Genomic DNA, 22,855 nt, shown 5'->3' on the forward strand with positions numbered 1-22,855 from the left:
AATAAAACAATACTACTTCTAGTCAAGTTATTCATAATAATTTATAAAATACAAGCAAATTTAAAATGATTAATAGCTGAAACCATTAAGAAATATATAGGAGACACATACAGGGTGGTCCGAACTGTATTCCGAAAATTTCGGCGGCATATTCTAGAGATAAAAGTAAGTAAAAAAGTTCGTATAAATGTATGTCCTAAAATGCTTTGTTTCTGAGATACAGGGTGTAAAAGTTTCATTTTTATTTCGATTTTTTCCAAATAATTTATGAAGTAACGTCCATATTTGCATAAAAATTGGTATCTGGAAGTTTTTTGACATGAGAAGTTGGATTTTGGAGTCAATATGACTTCTACTTGTAGAGGGCGCCACCTACATATTTTTTAACAGGTTTGAAGAGTAATAACTTATCGTTCGTATCCCTGTATAAAACTACCGTATGATCGAATAAAAACGGCGTCAGCGATGGCTATGAAATGAAGATCGCTGTCATTTTATATGTAAAATTATACTGGAAATATCATCGATCGTCATTTCCAAGCCAACTGGACGCCATTTTTTTTCGATCATACGGTACTTAGTGAATAAATATACATTTCCGTAACTTTTTACGTAAAAAACTAAGTTAACGAGCAACGTAAACGAGCAATCGCTCTCAAGATATTTAGAATGGAAATGGTAAATACACGTCATTATTGACAAAAAATAAAAACGTTGATTAATTTAAAAAAATAAAAATTTCTCAAATTAATTATTTTAATCATAAATTTTTCTATGAAAAAAAAAATGATAAAACAGTTTCTGTTGAACTTTTGGCACAAAAAAATTTAAAATTTTTCATGTCGGTCTAATACTATTTAGTCAATGTTTAATTTTGTGTCAATGATGACAGGTATTTATAATTTCTATTTCAAATATCTCGAGAACCATTACTAGTAGCGATTTTTACTAGGAGACCTTTTTTACGTAAAAAAGTCGTAAATGTATAATTTTTTACTCAGTAGTTTTATACAGGTACTGATGAAAAGTTATTACTCTTCAAACCAGTTAAAAAATATGTAGCTGGCGCCCTCTACAAGTAAGAGTCATATTGACTTCAAAGTCAAATTTCTCATGTCAAAAAACTCTCAGACACCAATTTTCATCCAAATATTGACGTTACTTCATAAATTATTTGGAAGAAATGAATGAAATTTCTACACCCTGTATCTCCGTAACGAAGCATTTTAGTACATACATTTATACGAACTTTATTTATTTTTATCTGCAGAATATACTACCGAAGTTTTCGGAATACAGTTCCGACCACCCTGTATATTGAAGAGATTATTTTTGAAGATGTATAGAAATGTACTAATACTGTATTTTTTCTGTGTCGAAATAAGACTCGATAAAGTTTAATCAATATAAGTTAAAATACACTATTAAATTATACAGGCAATATCATAACACTCAGTATCATAACTCTGATTATATGTTTAAACTTCTTTTCAACTTCATTTTATTCTTTTACAGAAAGAAAGTTGAGTTGGCAAAACAAAGCAGTAAATATATCATTAAAGGTGCCTTATCTCCAAGATTAGCCAGAAAAGAAGTTAGAAAATTGGGATCTTTTTCGAGTGTGGATGCCAAACTTTCGGGAAATTACTATGTGAGTAGTGAAAAAAATCCTAATAATAAATATATTATGTTTAAGTATGAGTATAAATTCTTAATTCAGATAAGTACTAAAACTAAATTACTAAACTACAATTCATGAGTTGCAGTGTAGATATTCAACTGTGAAAAAATCATAGATACTTAAAATTGTTGCATGAGTAAACATCCATACATATACAGGGTTGTTCACCACATACGACACGGAGTATTGTAGCTAAACGATGAGATTTTTACAAATTGTAAGTTTTGGGTTCGATGAAGGACTATTAGAGGTACAATTTAAAAATAATTTTACAAGACACAGAGTGTCCCAAATAAGTAAAAAATATCAAAGTTGTATTTTTTAAAATGGAACACCCTGTATATTATTACATTTTTAGTTTCTACGATTAAATAAAGGTAAATTTGATTAAGCCTGTTTATTATACTTAAGGCTTACAATTTTTGTGAGCATTTTTTAAATATTTGTGCTTCATTGCAAGGTAAAAATTTGTATACAGCTTCATTTACTCCAAGGGTATTCAAAGTTGCATAATTTAATACCTTATACAGAGTGTCTAAAAATTATTTTAAATAATTATTAGCTTCAAACGGGCAAATAACTTGTTTAATTTTAAATGGAACACCCTGTATATTTTACGAGAATCAGATGCATAATTTAATTGTCTATCAAATTATATTATACCATTTTTACCTATCTCTTTAAGTTTCCGTAGAAAATGCATTTTCTTGTAATTTAGAACTTATTTATCAATATACCCATGGACTATTGACATTTTAGATTATTTTAAAGATGTACCAAATTTTTAAAGAGTACAGATACTAATATTGTCGATATAATTCGTTTATTTCATTAAAAAATAAAAAAAACTGTTTAAATATTTATTAAAGAGGATCAATTAATATGATTCCAGTATTCAAACTACATTAACTGACTGTTTGCGTTGATTAATAATAATTGCTCCAAATACTAAAAAACTGAATTTTGTATGGGCATTAGACAGTGTGATAAAAAGTAACACCTTAAAAATGATATTTCATTTTTTAATAAATTCTTATTTATAACAACAGAGATTTTAATTTGATAACTTATTATTATATTGATTTCTGACTCAAATCCACATTTATTTATAATAATTTATTAACGAACACAATTAAGTATGTAATTAATTAGTATATGGGCGAAAATAATAGTGTTATATTTAATTAATGGTAATTACTTTTATAAAGATTTAAATAGATTTTCTTTTGCATACAAATCGGGTTAGTAATATTATCGTTTTGCTAAAAACGATAATATTACTAGTCTGCGTTATTTTGTACATTTGTTGCTTTAAAAACAATCTAAAATGTCAATATTCCATGGATATATTGATAAATGAGGTCTAAATTATAAGAAAATGCATTTTCTACGAAAACTTGAAGAGATAGGTAAAAAATGGTATAATACAATTTGATAGACAATTTAATTGTGCATCTGATTCTCCTAAAATATACAGGGCATTCACACATTAATTATTTAAAATAAATTTTTAGACACTCTGTATAAGGTAGTATTATTTTTATTATTGCAACACAATAACTGATCAATAAATAAACTTCATTAAATATTTAGTATTAAAAACATTGATACCCTTGGAGAAATAAAGCTTTAAAATTTTTACTGCAATTTTACAAAATTGAAAATATTTCAAAAACGGTAAGGTTTAAGTATAATAAACCTTAATCAAATTTACCTTTATTTGAATCGTAGAAACTAAAAATGTAATAATATACAGGGTGTTCCATTTAAAAAAATACAACTTTGATATTTTTTATTTATTTGGGACACTCTGTATCTTGTAAAAATATTTTTAAATTGTAGCTCTAATAGTCCTTCAACGAACTCCAAACTTACAATTTGTAAAAATCTCATCGTTTAGCTACAATACTCCGTGTCGTATGTGGTGAACAACTCTGTATAAAAGCTCAAAGGATTTTTTTGTTACGTCCATCCCGCCGAAACCGCTTCACCAATCTTGATGATTTTTTTTAAATGATGGTTGCATTTCTTTATTCAAAACGAATAAATATTAAAACAAACCTGAAAAACACCTACACACTATACCTTGAGAAATGATTTGTCCTTGTATATATTATGTTTATCATTTCTATCCTAATTAATATAAGTATCATCTACATTAAAATGTTAGATCTAAGGATCAACTAATCTATTTAAATTGTAAGTCTCAAACCAGTCTATTTAAATATCGCTTAGGACCTCTAAGCAAATGATAGTATACATAAAATAAATGTTTTTACAGGACTCCTCTCATTCTTTGAATGTTCCTACGATAAACGTACCAGTTCAAGCTCCAAATGGAGATGCCACCATTGAATCTGGACCTTCCACTCCAAGGCCATCACAACAATGGGCTGAAATGTGTCCCCGCGATGTTGCCAATTGGTTAGATCGGAAAGCCAGGATAGTCTTTCCGGTGGCCTTTGTGATATATAATATCCTGTACTGGAATTTCGTTTATGCTTTATAAACGATTATTGTATCGAATATTTTTTTATATTATTATTTTACCTTTTTTATTCTCATTTTATTAATTATAAGAATTTTATAATGTTACATGCAAAAATAAAGCTGAAGAGATGAACTATTACTTTTAACTAGTAGTTAGTTTTTATGAAGATATGAAGAATAAATCATAATAGTCTTTTTTACACATGATTTACACGCCTTGGAAATACTTGTACAGCTAGAAGACTATAGTCTGTCCAACGACAAGATCCTTGACAGTGATAAATGTGTCTGTCATTTTAATTTTAAAGTAGTTTATATTTTATTTTACAAAGAAATAAGTTGGTAGAACTGGAACGCATAGCAGAAAATATATTTAAAATTTGACTGACAAGTGATTACTTCAAAATATTGTGAAAAAACTGTATAAAACTGAAAACATGTAATCGAGTTATTTTATTCAACAAAAAACGGTACGTGATAAGACAAAACAAAGAAGAACAAGACACCACATACCAAAAAAATATAAAAAGAACTATTTCTTACTTTCAAGCTTCATGAAACTTCCCGCATTTATGATTATATTTATCAATATAACTTATGTACATACAGGGTGGCCCATCGAAAACGTTCCGCAAGGCATAACGGCCAGGGTAATTTTTTTTTCAGAAAATTTAAAAACATGTCAATTTTGTTTGTGAGGGGGACAACTTTTGCCACAAAAATGATTGCAAAATCTTCAACCCTCTAAACGGGGGTGTCATCCCCCAATTTTTTTCAAATGCGAAGGGGGGTCAAGTGGTACCGCAATGAAAAGGGCTGTCTATTCTCTATACTTTCCCGCTTCGTTTTTGAAAATCGGTCGAGTCATTGAGAAAATATGAAGGATTGAAATTTGCAAAGTTTATCAAAACTATTACTTGCCACAAGGTTGAACGATCAGGTTAGGTAGAGTGTACTTTCTTTTTGAACGGTGTAGTTAATCGGCACAACTGTCGGTACTGGGCTGAGGACAACCCCAGGGTTTGTCACGAGATGCATACACATAACCCTCAGAAATTGAAAGTGTGGGCTGGTATTTTTAGAAATTCTATTGTGAGTCCTTTTTTTCTTCCTGGAAATCTAACAGGTGATATGTACTTGGATTTACTGGAAAATACCATCGATCCAGCCCTAACTGACATCATAGAGAACAATCCTGGATACGTTGAAGCAGAACTAATATTTCAATAAGACTGTGCACCTCCACATTACTCTCAAAATGTGCGTACTTATTTAAACATTAACTTTCCCGTTCGGTGGATAAGACGAAGGGGTGCAATTGAGTAGCCTCCCCGGTCACCCGACTTGACTCCTTTAGACTTTTTTTCTATGGAGACACATAAAAAGTAAAGTGTAGAGCACTCCACCCGCCTCATTAGAAGACCTGCGAAGACGAATTATTGATGTTTGTCGCGAAGTGACCGCGCAAGTCTTTCAGAATGTTCTAGAACGGATTGAAAATAATTTGTTTTACTGTATGGAGTTTGACGGGCAACATTTTCAGCATTTGCTTCATTAATAAGATAAGTTTTTTTTAATTAATTCAATTTTTGCGTTTTTTGCAAAAAGTACTTTTCAAATTTCAATCTTTCATATTTTCAAAATGGCACGACCGATTTTTAAAAACGAAGTGGGGAAATATAGAGAATAGAAAGCCCTTTTCATTGAGAAGCCACTTGACCCCCCTTCCCATTTGAAAAAAATTGGGGGATGACACCCCCGCTTAGAAGGTTGAAGATTTTGCAATCATTTTTGGGGCAAAAGTTGTGCCCCTCACAAACAAAATTGACGTGTTTTTGGATTTTTTGAAAAAAAAATACCCTGGCTGTTATGCATTGCGGAACGTTTTCGATGGGCCACCCTGTATACAAATTTGTAATATTCGACAGGAATAAATAAAACAACATAAATAAAACAAACTATTTTATTAATAATAACACTTACCAAATTTTATACCTTAAAAGTTAATTAATTAACGTTAATCTTAATTTTTTTAAACCAGTACTTTTTGACATTATTTTTCTGCAGTACTAAAATCCATTATTTACCTATCGTGTGATGTCGATATTTTACATCTACTTTAGTTTTTAGTATGTGTTTAGTATGATCCTTCTACCATATACGAAACGAGATGCACTTATCTACGACGAGATGGTCTACAAACTTTATCGATGGTAACTTCATTGGTGTATAAGACTTTCTGCCTGGGCAGGAAGTATTAACCATAAACTGTGCTCTTGGTCTACAGTTAATTTTCACTCGATTTTTCCTCGACTTGACTTCAAAAGACACAAAACACACGTAATAATACTAATCATCTTCCATAACTCAGGGTATTTGACAAAAGTTGACACAAAATTATAACCCATAATTTGGCAAACTTTGACAAGCGTCAAAAATGACAAAAATCTAAAGGCGAGTTCATACGCATCGGCGTCCGTTTGTCGTTCATCGTTTCGTCAAACCAATAAAATTGAAATACGATTTGTCATTTTTTAAATAAACCAATAAAACTGGTTAAAAACAACAAAACACGACGCATGACGGATTTATATTTAAACCCATCCATAGTTAACTTAAAAATTATTAGAAACTTTTTTTAGTAAAATAAATAGATTGGTATGGGACGTCATCTGCTTTTCTTCTGTCATCGTCTGTCGAAATCTTACCTGAGAAAAAAAAATCGAGTTATAGAAGCACTAGAATCTTTGCTAGAATCCATACCTAGAATCGTCAATAGGTTGGGAAGGTAATGTGAACAGTATTACACGTCAACCGTCTACTGTTACTTTGGATTTGTAGATGTAAAGTACTCATTTCACAGCAAAATAAAACGCTAATTCTTCACAATGCACCAAAACACTTTTACTTTTGCCCTAGAAGCGCGTTTCTCTAACCTAACTACCATATTACCACTACTATTGCCACTATTATTACCACTATACATTAGCATCATCAGTAGATGATTAAAACTCAGTGTTAGTTTTAATCATCTGCTGATGATGCTAACTTAGTTAACGAAACGCGCGTCCAGTGGAAAAGTAAAAGTATTTTGGTGTATTGTGGTTAATTTTACTGTTACACCATATTATCCCAACTATAATACTCATTTAACCCTCGGGCAGGCGCGGTATTCCGTACCGCAGTTTTTTTTACTTTAATTAATTTTTTTATTTTGTAAAATTTAACATGCTTAACAATAACAAACAATTAAAATACTTATTTACTTTATTAACCCACAATAAACTTAAATATAAAAAAAAAGGAACCAAACGAAACAACTTTAGCATTAAGGGGCCCTACATGCAATGATTTGATCTGCATGTCAAATCGCACAGTTCACATCTTACAACCAAACCGATTAGTCTAAAAGCTAGCAACGCTTTCGAGAAAGTATTTTAAGAAAGCTGGCTCTTTGATATATCTTTTACTATGCTCTTTGGAACAGCATGCGGCCCATCTAGCTGCCGATACCCGTTGCGTTCACTACTACGCATCGGAAGAAGATCCTATATTTTTTTATTTAATTCCGTTAAATTCTAGTATTGAATATAAATCGAATAAGTCTCCATAGTTCACGCGTAGAGTTTCCTACTACGATCCGAGGATTCAAAGTTCGAGACCGGGTCAGGGCGAAAACTTTTTTTATTTTATTTTCGTTTACATTCTGATAGTAAAGTATTAAATATTTGTGTTTTTTTTGAATCACCAGAATTATTTAATACTTTAATATCAGAATATAAACGAAAATAAAATAAAAAAGTTTTTGCTCTGACCCGGTCTCGAAATTTAGGGTAGAGTTTTGGATGTCCCAACTTAACTTGTATTTGTATTTTGCTGGCACGTTGGCGTCCCTTTTCTTTTGTTCTCCAGAATGTTACATGAAAGAAAGGACAGTTTCTTTGTTTATTATTGAGCCCTCGGAAGTAATTCGAGGTAGGTTTATTTTGTTTATCAGACCTTGTTTGGTTTTAAACAAGAGTTTCATATTTTTAGGGTCCAAGGTACGGACTATTTACAATGTACGGGCATTATCCAAGGTCCTAGTAGTATCCAAGGTACGGGTAGTGTTCCCCTGTACCGTTATCTTATGGACGGACTGTGTCCAAGGTTATGGTGCAGGTTACGGACATTATCCAAGGTCCTAGTAGTGTTCCAAGGTACGGGTAGTGTCCCCATATTGCCACAGTATGGATCACAGCGTAAGCCCCTCGCTCCTCGCTTGATAGGCAGAAACTCTACGCGCTGAGCTATGGAGACTCGGTCGGTTTTATATTCAGTACTAAATTATAAGGACTAAGCAAGAAATATAGAATAACATTCAATGCGCAGGTAACACAACACCAGCAGCCAGACGGGCGCATGCTGTTCCAGAGGGCATAGTAAACGATATATTAAAGAGTCAGCTTTCTTTAAAATACTTGTTTTTTCCGACGTTGCTAGAGCTCTCCATTGCTGAATAACGATCTTTTCACACTACATTTCAGTTTTTATAAAAACTCAAATTTCCGGCGGTTTATGGTCAGTACAGTTCCCGCTAATCTATGGTCTGTGCGGTTAAAAAATAGCATCTCTCTTTAGACAGATCTTTATCGAAATGAATCGAAGTTGTATTATGTACAGTTCAATTCTCTCAAGGACGGTCCACACTTGCTATATAACACTGCTATATAGCAAAGTTATATAACATGTTACATATTTTTTAGTTATATTTAGCAAATTTCGATGCTATATAACTTGCTAGATGTTATCCATTTGTAGTCGGTAAAGATCAAAAGATGTTGTGCAACATTGCTATTGTAACATGAAACAACGCGTCCACACTTGCTAAATTTCTAGTTTAGCCGCTCATATTTTCAGGGACGTGCGCGACAGAATCTTAGTGTAGTGGTTTGTTTATTTACTGGTCAATAATACCGTATGATCGAAAAAAAACTGTGTCCCGTCGGCCTCCCGTCCAGTTGGCTTGGACATGACAATCGATGACATTCCACTTAATTTTCCATATAAAGAAATGACAGCAAATCATTTCATGGTAAGTATTTGGAAAGAAAAAGTTGAGAAAAAAATGCGTTATCTAATAGGCCAGTTTCAGAGGGAACAAAAGAAATGCAAATCAGGTACTGCATGGTTTAGATTAAGTGGATAATTCGAAATGGTTTGCTTTTTGTTTTTAGAGGTTATTAATGTTTTAAAAGGCAGACACCACGAGAAACAGCCGAGGGAAGTATTGAAAAGATAAGCTAATTGTGTTCAACTGTATCTAGATCTTGCTGGTAGGCTATAGCGGACTCAAAACCGCTTTTTTCTCGACTTTCTTTCTCTTTCTCCAAAAATAATTACGCACGCCGCTGCTGCGAGCTGAACCTCTTTCTCGCCAAAACGATTCATGACTACGAAAACTATAATGTGGACGGCTCCCGGTTTTTTTAACATGTTACATGTAGCTTGTTAAATAGCAATTTTATATAACATGTTACTAAATGTGGACCCTCCTTCAGATATCGTTACGTGTTATATGGAAGCTTTTCTTAAGATCCACACAAATTTTACAAGAGCAGTGATATGATGACTCTGACTTAACACTTTTTGAAAAATTTTGAATTTCGCTCCTATTGGGATGTTTAAAATTATTATTTTACATATTTTTTTTGATAATTTGTTTTAGCAACAATACTAATCACTAAACCTAAAATACTCAAATATATGATAAGTTTTTATTATAGGAATAAGAAACAATTACAAAATTTCTCAATGGATTTATTTAGGCACGTAATACTCACATTTTTATTTTATACATATTATGTGATGAAACTTTAACAAAATATAAATCTTGTACTTCTTCATCGTGCCACCAATAAAAATTTACAACTAAGTATTTACATGAAATAAAATACACATTATAGGTAGTAGTAAGTATTGCTTTAAGTGTTTATCGTGTGTCATTTAATCATGGACCGGCAGTTTCTGCTATTCTATCTTCACTTATTGCTCTTCTCATTGTGCTGAAATATAATAATTTTATTACAGTGTTACAGATAAAAGGTAGTATGCAGACAAAATGCGCGTAGGTAACTTAAAATATAATGTGTTTGATTGTTTCTAATAAATGTGTTTTCACTTAAAGTATTATAAATTGTATTAGTTCTGCTTTATTAAGAGTATGTGCGTAAACTTTGGATATTTCTTGAGAGGAAGTTGTAAAAACTGAGAACTAAGTATAAGAATTACAGGTTTCTCATTAAACAATATAATATAAAGAGACAAAAGCAAAATAAAAAAAGAAAAACAAAAAAAATAATAAGTTTATAATATTCTTCTTAGTCTTTAGTAATACATCAAAACCATTATTTTAAACTCGTAACGTTTCGCTAACCTTTGTGTAACCTATAATGTTAGGCATCATCAACAGTTGACAAAAATAAAAAGACTTTTTACGGACGACACGGGCTCAAAGGAGAACAACACTTATATTGAAATGAAATTTTTGGGAGCATAAGTAGGTTAATTGAAAGCATTTTTATAAAAATATATAGAGTTCTGCAAGGTGTCCCCAAAAAAATTACGCATCAAAGTTGGATTTTCATTAATGGGGCATCCTTATTACTATATTATTGATTTTCGGATTCTAGGAAAAAAATAAAGATGATTTTCTTTAAAAAGAAACCTAGAATTGTGTAAGGTTTTTACATATTTCACATTTGTGAAAATGAAGAATAAATGTATGAATTTCAATAACACCTACCTAAATTGTAATTTACCCTGTATAGCCTGATATTTAATTACAATAACCATTATAATGTTCTTATTGAACTAATTAAAATTTGTTCCGAAAAGTTATACAGAAAGAGACAAAATTACTACTGAATATTTATACCGGTATTTAATGGACAATTCGTATATCATTAAAATACTTAGAAGGTTGCCTATCTCTCTAAGAAAGATTATCTATATTATATTTTATGATTTTACCTCAGTAGACAGGCCCTCTATGATATACCGTGATCGAATAAAAACGGCGTCAGCAATAAGTATTCTATTAAAATGGTGAATCTATATTGTAGTTGCCCAACTAATAGAGACATATTAATTCTCTCTGATGTTGGAGAAGTTTCTATTTTTGGTAAATTTCCGAGATTTTTTTTTTATTTTAGCTGACACAAGATGATAACTAGTTGTTAAGTTGAACTAATTTCACAGATATGTTGAAGTAACGTCAGATGTATCACACCCACCTAGATTTTACCAAATAATAAAGATCTACTGACCTAAATCATAAAAATTAAAATATCTAGGAAAACCTTTGTTTGAGTTGGTTTGGTTTGGTTACGTTAATAGTATTTTGAATAGACATAAATTCCCCATTAAATATTGGCTCCTTATTGGGTGTTCATTTTAAAATAACAGAGTAATACAATTTTGGTTTAGAACTTTTTTGGTGTTTTGGAATTTCGAAATATCATTACCGAGATCATTACCTAATGATACTGATTAGTAATGAGCAAATGCAAGAACTCTTGGTCTTGCAGGATCCAGTCATGATCTTGTCTTGCTGCAAGACTTCCAATTCTTGCAACTTTTCAACAAATTTTTACTATAGAGGCACTTTCTACATAGAAAATCTTTAATAAGTAGTATTTTTAATAATTTAATAAAAAAAAAAAGAAATTTATAGAATCTTTTGTCTGGTGAAAATTTTTTTATTTTTCAATATATTAATTCAATATATTGGATGTGCTTTTCTTTCTGTAAAATCATTTTCAACCAATAAGTAATTTGTTATATCATATAAACGTAAAATACAAAACGCAAGACTGGGAGGCCGCAAGAGTTTTGCATGCCTGGTCTTGGTCTTGTCCTGCGGAGTCTGGTATTGGTCGGTCTTGATCTTGGAGATCAAACGCTATTGTACTTGGTATTGGCTACGTTTTGGTATTGGTCTTGCTTTTATGGCCACAAAACAAAGACCAACCTCACTCATCACATGAGAGAATTACCTACTAAATGCTGTTATGGTTAGCGAAATGTGAGTTCAAATTTTTAAAATAAAGGATATGGATGTAGATTTGGTATAATTTTCTATTAAATGTTTCTAATTTACTGTTTTTTTTTTTTTTTTTTTTTTTAATCACTTAATTAATAAAAATTGACAGTGCCAGGGTACATGCCAGAAGAAGAGTAAATTATAGTATTGTAAATTAAGATACACTCAGAGATATTATTTTTTTGTCTAAAGAAATAATACAAAAATAAGGAAACTTACTGGCCTGAATCTCTCGACCTTGATAATCTATGTGGAGGACTAGGAGGAAGTGGGGGTAGTCTCATCCCTGCTCCAGGCCTGGTAACTATGTGACCCATCACCCTGTCAACATTCGACTCCTTAGGACCAGTATCTTCCCCTCCACTTTCAGATGACGAAGGAGGGGAATTACTAGCATCTGACGTCATCGATCGACGAAATAATGGGTCGCTATATCTACAAATAATGATTTAAATATTGATTAAAATCCTCTTTAGAGTATTACTAAAAAAATGAAGATTTTTTTTTTTTTTTTTTAATTTAAAAATGTCTGTACCTACATATGTGGCGGATTCATCTCTCAAATAAATCTATACCGGGTGAGTCTCAAGAGGCTCCTCACTTAACTTTAATTTTTTAGTTGAAAAACGAGATTTGGTATGTTGGTCTATATGACATAAGTTAGGATTGATTGACGTATTCAATTGTTTTCGGTCACTTCCGGTTTCACCGGAAATTACTACAACTTTTGATTTTAAATGACACCCCCAGTATTTTTTTAGTTTAGAAAATGTCACTCTTAATAGAATGACATATCATATGTCAACTTTTGGCATTTTTCGCATATGGTTTATTGAAATTATAACTTGTGGTTCTTAACGAAAATTTGACTCGAAAAACCAAATGTGTGATATCAAATTATTCGTAAAAAATGCTTTCAAATATGCTAATGAACCACCCTCGTTCCATTTGAAAAAAATTGAGATATGATTAAAAAATACGATTTGAGCATTTTCTACTAGCCAGGACATGACACTAAAACATTAGACGATCAAATCTATTTTTCCAAGGCTCCTTGATGAAGAATTAGTGTTTTTTAACATAGCCATGGCACTCTAGATTGAATTCTAAAATACAATTTTTTTATTAAGCGAGAATGTCAAAGTTCACATATGAGCCATATTATTCAGAATGTCATTTTTCTATCGAATAAAGTAAAAAAATACCGAGGGTGCCATTTAAAAATCAAAAGTTGTAGTCATTTCGGTGAAGGAAGTGACCAAAACAATTGAACACGTCAACCTAATTTATGTCATATACTAACATACCAAATCTCGTTTTTATCTGAAAAAATAAAAGGTTATAGGGGTAAGCCACGAGGGGAGGCGCACCCGGTATAGGTATTTCGCCACTGCAGAAAATCACAAAATAAAATAGTTATTTTTGTAAATACTGCTGCGTTAATCCAGCGGAGACTAACTGTCAGCAGTGGCTTACAAGTGAATAAATTTGTCTAACGGACAAAAAAAATGCTTAACGTCTACAGAACAGAACGTTAACGGTTTTTGTCGACGTATCTGTTTAAAAAACTAAAAGTATTCTCGAATAGTTGCATTTAAATATTTTAAATATATATTTTTTTATTCTTGGTATTTTTTGATTCCGACGACGAAAAATTAAACTTTCCGAAACGTTAAGCATTTTTTTTGTCCGTTAGGCAAATGTGTTCATTTGAAAGTCACTGCTGACAATTAGTCTCCGTTCGATTATTGCCAGTATTTACAAAAATTACTATTTTATTTTGTAGAGTTTCTTGCAGTGGCGAAATACCCATATATGATTATTTTGGAGCGTAATTATTCATGTAATATTTCATCAAAATTGAACTTACATTTTACTTATTGGAGGAAGTTTGTCTTGGTTCGTACTGGCCGTTGATGGAGGATTAAAATCTGTATAAGTGGCAGCATGGATCTCTTGTTGGTACATTTGATAAAGTTCTTGTAAATCAGATGGAAGTTTAACTTTAAGCTCTAAAATAAAATTTATTATATGTTCTTTCGATGTATTTCAAATCTGGGTCCATAATACTGTTGAATAGGTGCATAAAAAGAAACTAAATAAAATAAACTGACTTAATTTTACATGAGATCTCACAACTTATACATATAGTGAAAGAACTGTGTTGCTAGACTTGGCATTTTATTACGTTCAATGTTTTTGATGGAATATGCATTTCTATAGTTTTATTTATATCATTAATTTGACATATTTCAATTAAAATAAGCACTAATCTAAATTGTATTTTAGTTAAATGAAGGTTGAAACCACGGCTTAATTCGTCGTTCGGGACTTTTCAGGCGGATTGTGTACCTTTTGATCGGTAGTTTTAAGGGGAAAATTGTAACACCGTGCTCGAAAAATGACCCCAAATTGCCCAAAAGTAATTTTTTCTACAATATCTGGTAAGCTATGCAATTTACAAATTTTAATTTTTAATTCTCCAAAAGGTAGTGTTCATCTATTAGTCTAAGAGCTAACAACGTTTTCGAGAAAGTATTTAAGACGTCTGGCTCTTTGATATATCTTTACTATGCTCTCTGGAGCAGCATGCGGCCCGTCTGGCTGCCGTTACACGTTGCGTTCACTACGGCGCGGCGACGGCGCATCAGAAAGAAGATCTATATTTTTTATTAATTTAGTCCTATAAATTCTAGTATTGAATATAAATCGAACATGTCTCCATAGTTCAGTGCGTAGAGTTTCCGAACACAGACCGATGATTCAGAGTTCGAATCCGGGTCAGGGCAAAAATACTTTTTATTTTATTTTGTTATTTATATTCTGATAGTAAAGTATTAAATAATTCTGGTGATTAAAACAAATATTTAAAACTTTTTCTATCAGAATATAAGCAAAAAATAAAATAAAAAAGTCTATCCCCAAACCCGGATTCCGGCTCTGAAGCGTCGGTGTGGTATGAAGGCTGTGTTCAACACTATTCTATACTAAGATTTAAGGACTTAATAAAAAAGCTCTTTAAAGAGTTTTTCTTCAATGCGCGATGAACATAATGTTTACCGGCAGCCAGACGGGCCACATGCTGTTTAGAGGCATAGTAAAGATATATCAAACAATTAAAATATTTGTTTACCGACGTTGCTAGCTCGTACTATGTCCCAGCTAAAATTACGCTACTTACGGTATCAAGACACTTTGTTTTTCAAATAGCACTTGAACATGTTATTATTTATAACATAAGATGTTGAACAAATTTCTATTCAAATTTTGATCATTCTTTTATGTTCTTTGTTTCATAAAAATAACATAAGATAATAAATAAATAAACGTCACAGTGTTCAAAATTTTTTTGAAAAAATCGAAACCCGAAGAAGAATCCTATATTTTAGTGACAATCCTAGTATTATTTAATATTCCTGATCAATGATATTAAATGATACTAGATATATCACTATGTAATATTGTTTGTTATTTATAATTGTTTGATTCTCTCATTCTTTCACTGTATAAAATGCAGATACTACAACTCAGTGAACTAAATAAACTAAAAGAACTAGTCTTTTGTACTTTTCACTTTCCTGAACCAGTTACAAAGATGAAAATCGGTTAAGCGAACTAAACTTTCCAAGAATATCAGAACTACCGAAATATTTCACTTTATTACTACATCACATATTTGGATTTTTTATAAACAAATATTTACCTTCTATTAGTTGTCTCTGTCTTGTAATGATTTCTTCACATAACTGTCTTTGTCTATCGTATCTTAAAATTAACAAATCTCTTCTTTTTAATTCGTGTTGCCTCACTAACCGTTCTGATTGTAACGCCATCTTGTCCGCCTCTAATTCGTGCACTCTACATATCAAAGCCAAAATTTCTCTTTCATCATCTGATGATAAAAGAGATGGTAATTTCTAAAACACAAGATAACATATTTGGTATTACCTTTAGAAATCCTAACATCTTCTAATGTTACTCCACGCTGTCTGCAAGCTTCTAATTTTAACTCGATATGACCTCTTAATTCTGTCCATCGCTCTTGCTCTCTTTCAATATCTGCTAATTCACCCCAAGCTTGTTGTACTATTAAAAGGAAGAGAATGAATATACAATTTAACATAATAAGAATAATAATACCTGCGGATTCTCCTTCTGGATCATCACTATCTACATCAAAACTTGCATCTTCTTCGTTTCCTGCTGATCTAAATCCATCGGCTGTTGCTAAGCATAGGTCTTCTTAAAAAGAAAAAAATAATTTAGGAGTAATTAAGTGATACATAGATATAGAGAACACATAGTTCAATAAGTCAGAGGACGTGTAGTTCAATAATTTGTGAGCAAATAACCTTAGAAAATTTTTTTATACGGCCACGTCTAAAAATATTACATTTTTTTTTTTTTTTTTTTTTTTTTGTATTTTAAATTTTACATGCCAATGTCATTTTATTTAGTAGAACAAATCTGATGAAAGATGAAAACACGCATGGAATTGGCAGGTTACGCATATTCCATATAGCGATTGCGAAAAATTGGGTTGAAAAAGTAATAGATAGGTTTAAGCTTTAAAGCCAGATAAAAAATTCGTCAAAGTTTTTATGCATAATTTTCAAGCCTATGATGATTCTTTTTTGAAATAAACACAATAATTAATTAAAGAGCGATAAAATTTCAATTAGTGTTTTAACAAAAAGAGGTAGTAAATTTAGGAGTTCATATGAACATGTACATTTATTAAGGAACTACTACAGATATACCTTACATTGAAAGGAAATATTATAATACAGATATACTTTTTATTTATGCATGGAATGTAAAACCAGAGGTTATTCAGAAATAATATAATTTTGATAGATGCATACACAATGTTATCTGTAAAGATATACCTATAACATATAATTTTATTTTTACTTGCCTAATAGTTTGTTGAGTTTGAGCTCGACTAGCATTGACATTATTTTTGTACAATTTATTGTTTCTTGACTCCCAATGAGATATTATTAGGTGTTGTCTTTCTGCTTCCATACCTAGACCTAAAACAAATATTTTCTTATTATTATAACTTTTTAGGTTTCTATAGACAGGATCCTTATAGCTACTTATAAGTATATGCATATATATTATAGCATAACTTAACATAATTGTTTTTACAGTGCCATACTCTATACAGAGCGTCAGCTACCTTTCGCATGTACTTGTGATGAGTGTCATCAAATTGTTTCTAAAGTACATGGAACTTCGCTGAATGTAAAAGACACTAAAACGTAATACTAACGAAAAAAATGATAATTTGTAAATATTAATAGAAAATAAAATAAACCTAAAAACAAAGATATATAAAGAGAGTTTCTTGGTCTATTACCCCCCCCCCAATAACGCTTTTCAAACAAAAACTTCAAAATATTAAAAAAGTAAATAATATTTAATTTTTTTTAGTGTTTATAGTCTGTCCTACGAGAGTATACCGGGTGCGTCTTAAAACCTACAACTTTTTATTTATTCCCTATAACTTTTATTTTTTCAGATAAAAAAAGCGAGATTTGGTGTGTTAGTATATGATAAGTTAGGATTGATTGACGTATTCAATTGTTTTTATTTTTTATTCATAAAAAAAAAAAAAAAAAAAATCGTATTTTCAATCTTATCTCATTTTTTCAAATGGAACGAGGGTTGAATTTTTACGAATAATTTAATACCACACACTTGGTATTTCGAGTCCAAATTTTCGTTACAAACCGCAAAAAAGGTATAATTTCAAATAAACCATATGCAAAAATATCAAAATTGACATATGATATGTCATTCTATTCAGAGTGTCATTTTCTATCAAATAATGTAAAAGTATACCGAGGGTGCCATTTAAAAATCAAAAGTTGTGAGCAAGTCATCTCCCGGTGAAACAGGAGAGTGACTAAAAACTGGTAATACGTACTCAATCCTAATTTATTAGGATGTATGTTAGTATTATTATACTAACATACCAAATCTCGTTTATTAACTGAAAAATAAAAAAATTGTAGGGTTGAGACACTTTTGGGACGCACCTGGTATTGAATATTCTCTGAATGGCAGCATTATTAATAATAAAGTTTACAATAACATTTGAATAATTCATCTTCTATTATTATTCATTTATTGAGCTTACTTTTTTAACTTAATGCGTTTATTAAGAGGTTATTTAACAACATACCTAATAGGTGAGCATCTATTTCCATCAATTTCCGCCTCAGTTTCATTTGCGTTTTAAATGTGTCGACGATTTGTTCCCTTAAATTTCTAACTTCCTGACTTCGTTCTTCGGCATTCATACGTTTGATATCCGCCGAGCGAGGTCTCTCTTCTTTCATTTTATTTTGTAATCTATTATACAGAATATTTATTACTATTTAGTTATTAAATACAGATATATATGGATTTAGCATAAAATTAAAATTTTATTACAGAATATGATTTACGCTAAATTTTCTATTATATTTTTGATGGATCTAAACAATAGGATAATAGTTGTTCGATAGGGCCAAGACAGTTAAGAAAAAATGACAAACTAATGGTTAAATCTCTCAAATGGAAATGGAGAGAACATCTATAGTCTGTCCAATGGGCGGGATTCCTGATCCCTGTCAATGAAAGTTATCTCTATCAGTTTAAAAGCACAAGCCAATTCTATTTTCTGTAATTTTTGGATGTCATGTGTCAAATTTTTTCTTGACTCGTTGGACATACTTTAGCGAGAGAATCGTCACCAAAATTACACAGTAGTACTCAAAAGGCAAATAGGGCCACGAATACTAAGGTAATCGAGCATGGGCCAGCAATATTACAAAACTAACTTGAACAATATTATAAAAAAGGTATAAACATTATTTACAAAATGATGTAAAGATATAATATATAAACAACAAACAACAAAATATGAACGGAAATAAGGAAACATAAAAAATAAAGCGCTACCGTAATTATTCTAGCATAATGCTATATAATATGTGATGATGCTAATGATGCTGTAATGATGATGATGATGATAATGGCATTAAAATGATAAAGAATTTGCGAACAAAGTTTATAGGACAATGGAAAGTTTAATATTTTATTTTATACCTGAAATACTTAGAATCAGGTTATCATAATCGCCTTAAGTAAAACAAACAGATCATGAATAGTTTTATATTAAACTACAAAAGTATCGTATTTTATAAAATGGAAAAATATTGTTTAAAAACTTTCAATTAAATTTAGTATTTTATTTCGATTTTTATGCTTATAAAATACAGGTAACTTTATATTCATCTAAAACAAACTGATAAAATGAAAATATAGAATTAAGGCTTTTACAACATACAAATAATGGAATTTTTTCAGATTTAATTCAACTTTTTCCTCTATATGCTTGTAAAAAATGTCTGTTGGGTGAAAGGAAAAGGATTAGATTGAACAAAACATATAATTTTCGTATTTACCTTGAAATTTCGGCTCTTAGTTCATTCACCACCGTTTGGTATTGTGTAACTTGATAGGACACATCAAGAACGTTTCGTTCCACTTTAGTAGATATATTATTTGCTCTGAAAAATATATATTAGGACATTAAGAAATTAGACCTGTTTAAGCGTAGCTGTTAAAATATAATAGACACATTTTTTTTCGTTTAAGCCGGCGACGGACGATGAGCGATAATATAATATATATTATAGCTCACATATTTCTAAAAATATCCTTTGCATTAAAAAGTGCAGGTCGCAGCGCATTGATGCTATAATATATATCTATATCCCGGCGATATCGGGCGATATATTTCATAAATGAACGAATATGCTTTCCGAGCGATTTTTGGGATATATATTTCCCCCCTCTTGCGTTGCGGTGCCCGCGAAGAAAGCAAATAGGTGCGTGGCGTGCGTTTTACGTGATTTGAAAAATAGATTTGTAACTGCCAGTCGCTCTAACGAACTAATGCTTTCTCGCATATTTGTGTTTTGCTTTTCTATATCATTTTTTATTAGATCATGAAGTTCATAAAATTTAGTTCTGTCCATTCGAAAAGAGAAATAATTTGTAAATTTTTCGTCACTTAATTCGTTAAAAAGTGAAAATTCTCCTCGTTCTTTTCGGTATTTGATATGATTAGATAACCAGAATCTTGGTGCTTGTTTTTGGTTACTAACCATAATTGCTAATAAATTGTCGCTTTCAGCATCTGATTCATCTTCTGATGAGCTATCAATGGTATCAAGTAATAAAAAGTCTTTCGCCCTCGCCATTTTCTACACCATATAGTTCACTAAATCAGCCTACTATATTGAAAATAAAATATATATATTCTAGTGCACTGCAGTAATAATATATAATAGTATAGCTTACTGCCGAGCTATAATATATATTATATTATCGCTCATCGTCCGTCGCCGGCTTTAAACTGATACATGTTTTTGGTTTAAGTCTCACATTATGGAAAACGAATTTAAATATCGTCCAAAAATTAATCACATTTTTTAAATTTTGGTTTGATTGGACTCTAGTAGGTAGGTATCAGCTGATAAATATTCGATTTCTTAAATTTGTTGCTAAACAAACCAGTAAAATCAGAATAGTCAAAAATTAATTGTAAAAAAAATCCACCATTTAAAGAGAAACCTTAATATGACTAATGAATTCTTAGTTTTAAAATAAATATAAGAATAGCTAATATATCATAATACAACACAACAGAATAATATTTTTCTCACCTGTCAGCATATATTAAGGTATTCCTCGACTCATCCTTTTGATTGCTCGATGGACTGACGTGGGCAATCATGACCGTTTTGCAATTGCCACTTAAGGCGTCTTTGAGTAATCGAGTGAGTTTTGAGTCTCTGTAGTTCACGTAACGAGCTCCTCCTGCTAAAGCGTTGATACAGTTTCCTAATGCTAGAAGTGATCTACAAAAATAAAATATATTTTTTAATTGCAAACTAAAGCTCTTATTGTTTGTTTAGCTTATTTCATGAACATGGAAATTGCCGTGTTGTTGTCTCACAGATGGGCATAACAATTGGTCCAATGAGGTTCTTTTTATAAATTTTATTAAATAAATAAAAGTACTAATAATAATTTATTATTTAAATAAATACATAACTATAATAAACAATTATATCAGGATTAGACAATTAACTCTAAATAGAAAAAAAATAAACGGTATCTATGAATCTGTAATTTCTAAAACATGCATTGTAATATAGGTCAAGTTTCTATTGTTAATTGACCTCTTTTTGGCCACAAAAGAGGAAATTAGTAAAATTCAATGTTATCCTTAAACGGTTTTGTCAATGTTTAAAAATTATGATTTTTGTGAAAGAAAAATAGCGTCTCATGTCGTATATATACAAAGTTACTCAAATATACCAAAAATACGTCACTTGTAACACACAAAGATACGTAATCTCATAGTATTATTGTATATTTATATAAAATAATAAGTGTAATAATTTATAAGTTGTGGATTTTTTTCATAATACTGATGGATCTGATAATCAAGTTTTTAATTGCTTATTATTTTTGATTTCAGAATAATTGTTTGGTGGTGAAAAAATGCTTGATCAACTGCTTAATTTCATATAATAACTGAGTAATGTATTTTATTATATTTGTTATGTATATATTATTTGTTTATTATATTTGTTATTCGTTATGCAAGAAGAGTACGAGTATTACTTTGTTTCCATAGGTTTGATGCATTCTCCGCCGATGCTGCCACCATCAGAGAATATCGTAAACAATTAATTAGGGCTATTTTGGCTATAACGAAATTTTTAAAGGTTCATAATTATAATATTAAGATGTTCATAAAACATTTATTTTTTTTTTTTGATTTAAAAAATATACCATTAATATTGCAAAATTATATTTTATCCTCTTATAGATGTGTATATATATTTAATTTTTTGATTATGTGAGAATATCTATCGATAGTTGAAGATAGTTGTATCGTCGAATGTTTTTAGATCATTTTGCTTTTAGTCAAATCGTGAGTGTGAGAAAAAGTCACTATTTGATCGAGCTCAAAATAACAATGTAAAAATTAACATTTTTAAAACTCTTTTTTAACGTTTGTGTGTTTAAAAGAAAGTAATATCGTTGGATATGTATTTTAATATTTTTATATAAAGGAAATGAATGTTATACGCTGCTAGTTTTTAAGGCCTTTTTGTGCAAAGGATGTTTTTTTCCTAATTGACTCAGTCAAACTGTCCTGATGGTGGGAATAAAATTCTCGACAGCTTGACAAATTTGAAAAGTAGTTTATTAGCCTGTGTGGTTATTATTGACTGCATCCTCTCTTAAATTTTGAGTTTTTTCTTAACTTAGTCAGTCACGACTAACCTGCTATATTTAAATGGCTTTAAATATCTCAAAAATGGCAAGACATATTAAGCCCTTATAATAAATGCCTTATTTTTATGTCCAAGAATCCAAAATGAAATAAAATGCTGGGTGTTCCATAAGAAAAAATATAACTTTGGTATGGATCTTAGTTCTGACCTGACAGCATTTCAAATAATTTTAAATTATACTTTTTTTTTTTTTTTTTTTTAAATAAAATAGTTTGTTTCTACATCTTT

The 22,855-nt window shown here is 30.6% G+C and overlaps 2 protein-coding genes across 2 annotated transcripts in view; one reads left to right on the forward strand and one right to left on the reverse strand.

Moving 5' to 3' along the window:
* The window catches only part of LOC115881807 (glycine receptor subunit alpha-2-like), a 34,676-nt gene extending 30,356 nt beyond the window's left edge, over positions 1-4,320 (forward strand). Inside the window, exons 8-9 of the mRNA XM_030899478.1 lie at positions 1,516-1,651; positions 3,963-4,320. Of these exons, the coding sequence (XP_030755338.1) occupies positions 1,516-1,651; positions 3,963-4,190 (364 nt within the window). The 3' untranslated portion in view covers positions 4,191-4,320. The remainder of the gene's footprint in view (positions 1-1,515; positions 1,652-3,962) is intronic.
* Positions 4,321-10,121: 5,801 nt separating this feature from the next.
* The window catches only part of LOC115881809 (kinesin-like protein KIF19), a 77,982-nt gene continuing 65,248 nt past the window's right edge, over positions 10,122-22,855 (reverse strand). Inside the window, exons 7-16 of the mRNA XM_030899480.1 lie at positions 20,981-21,175; positions 19,715-19,819; positions 18,448-18,617; positions 17,144-17,290; positions 16,395-16,475; positions 16,219-16,340; positions 15,958-16,171; positions 14,125-14,266; positions 12,474-12,689; positions 10,122-10,215 (exon numbers count right to left, since the gene is read on the reverse strand). Of these exons, the coding sequence (XP_030755340.1) occupies positions 10,161-10,215; positions 12,474-12,689; positions 14,125-14,266; positions 15,958-16,171; positions 16,219-16,340; positions 16,395-16,475; positions 17,144-17,290; positions 18,448-18,617; positions 19,715-19,819; positions 20,981-21,175 (1,447 nt within the window). The 3' untranslated portion in view covers positions 10,122-10,160. The remainder of the gene's footprint in view (positions 10,216-12,473; positions 12,690-14,124; positions 14,267-15,957; positions 16,172-16,218; positions 16,341-16,394; positions 16,476-17,143; positions 17,291-18,447; positions 18,618-19,714; positions 19,820-20,980; positions 21,176-22,855) is intronic.

The sequence above is a fragment of the Sitophilus oryzae genome, unplaced genomic scaffold, assembly GCF_002938485.1.
Source record: "Sitophilus oryzae breed Bouriz unplaced genomic scaffold, Soryzae_2.0 scaffold_1740_pilon_pilon, whole genome shotgun sequence".
NCBI lineage: Eukaryota > Metazoa > Arthropoda > Insecta > Coleoptera > Curculionidae > Sitophilus > Sitophilus oryzae.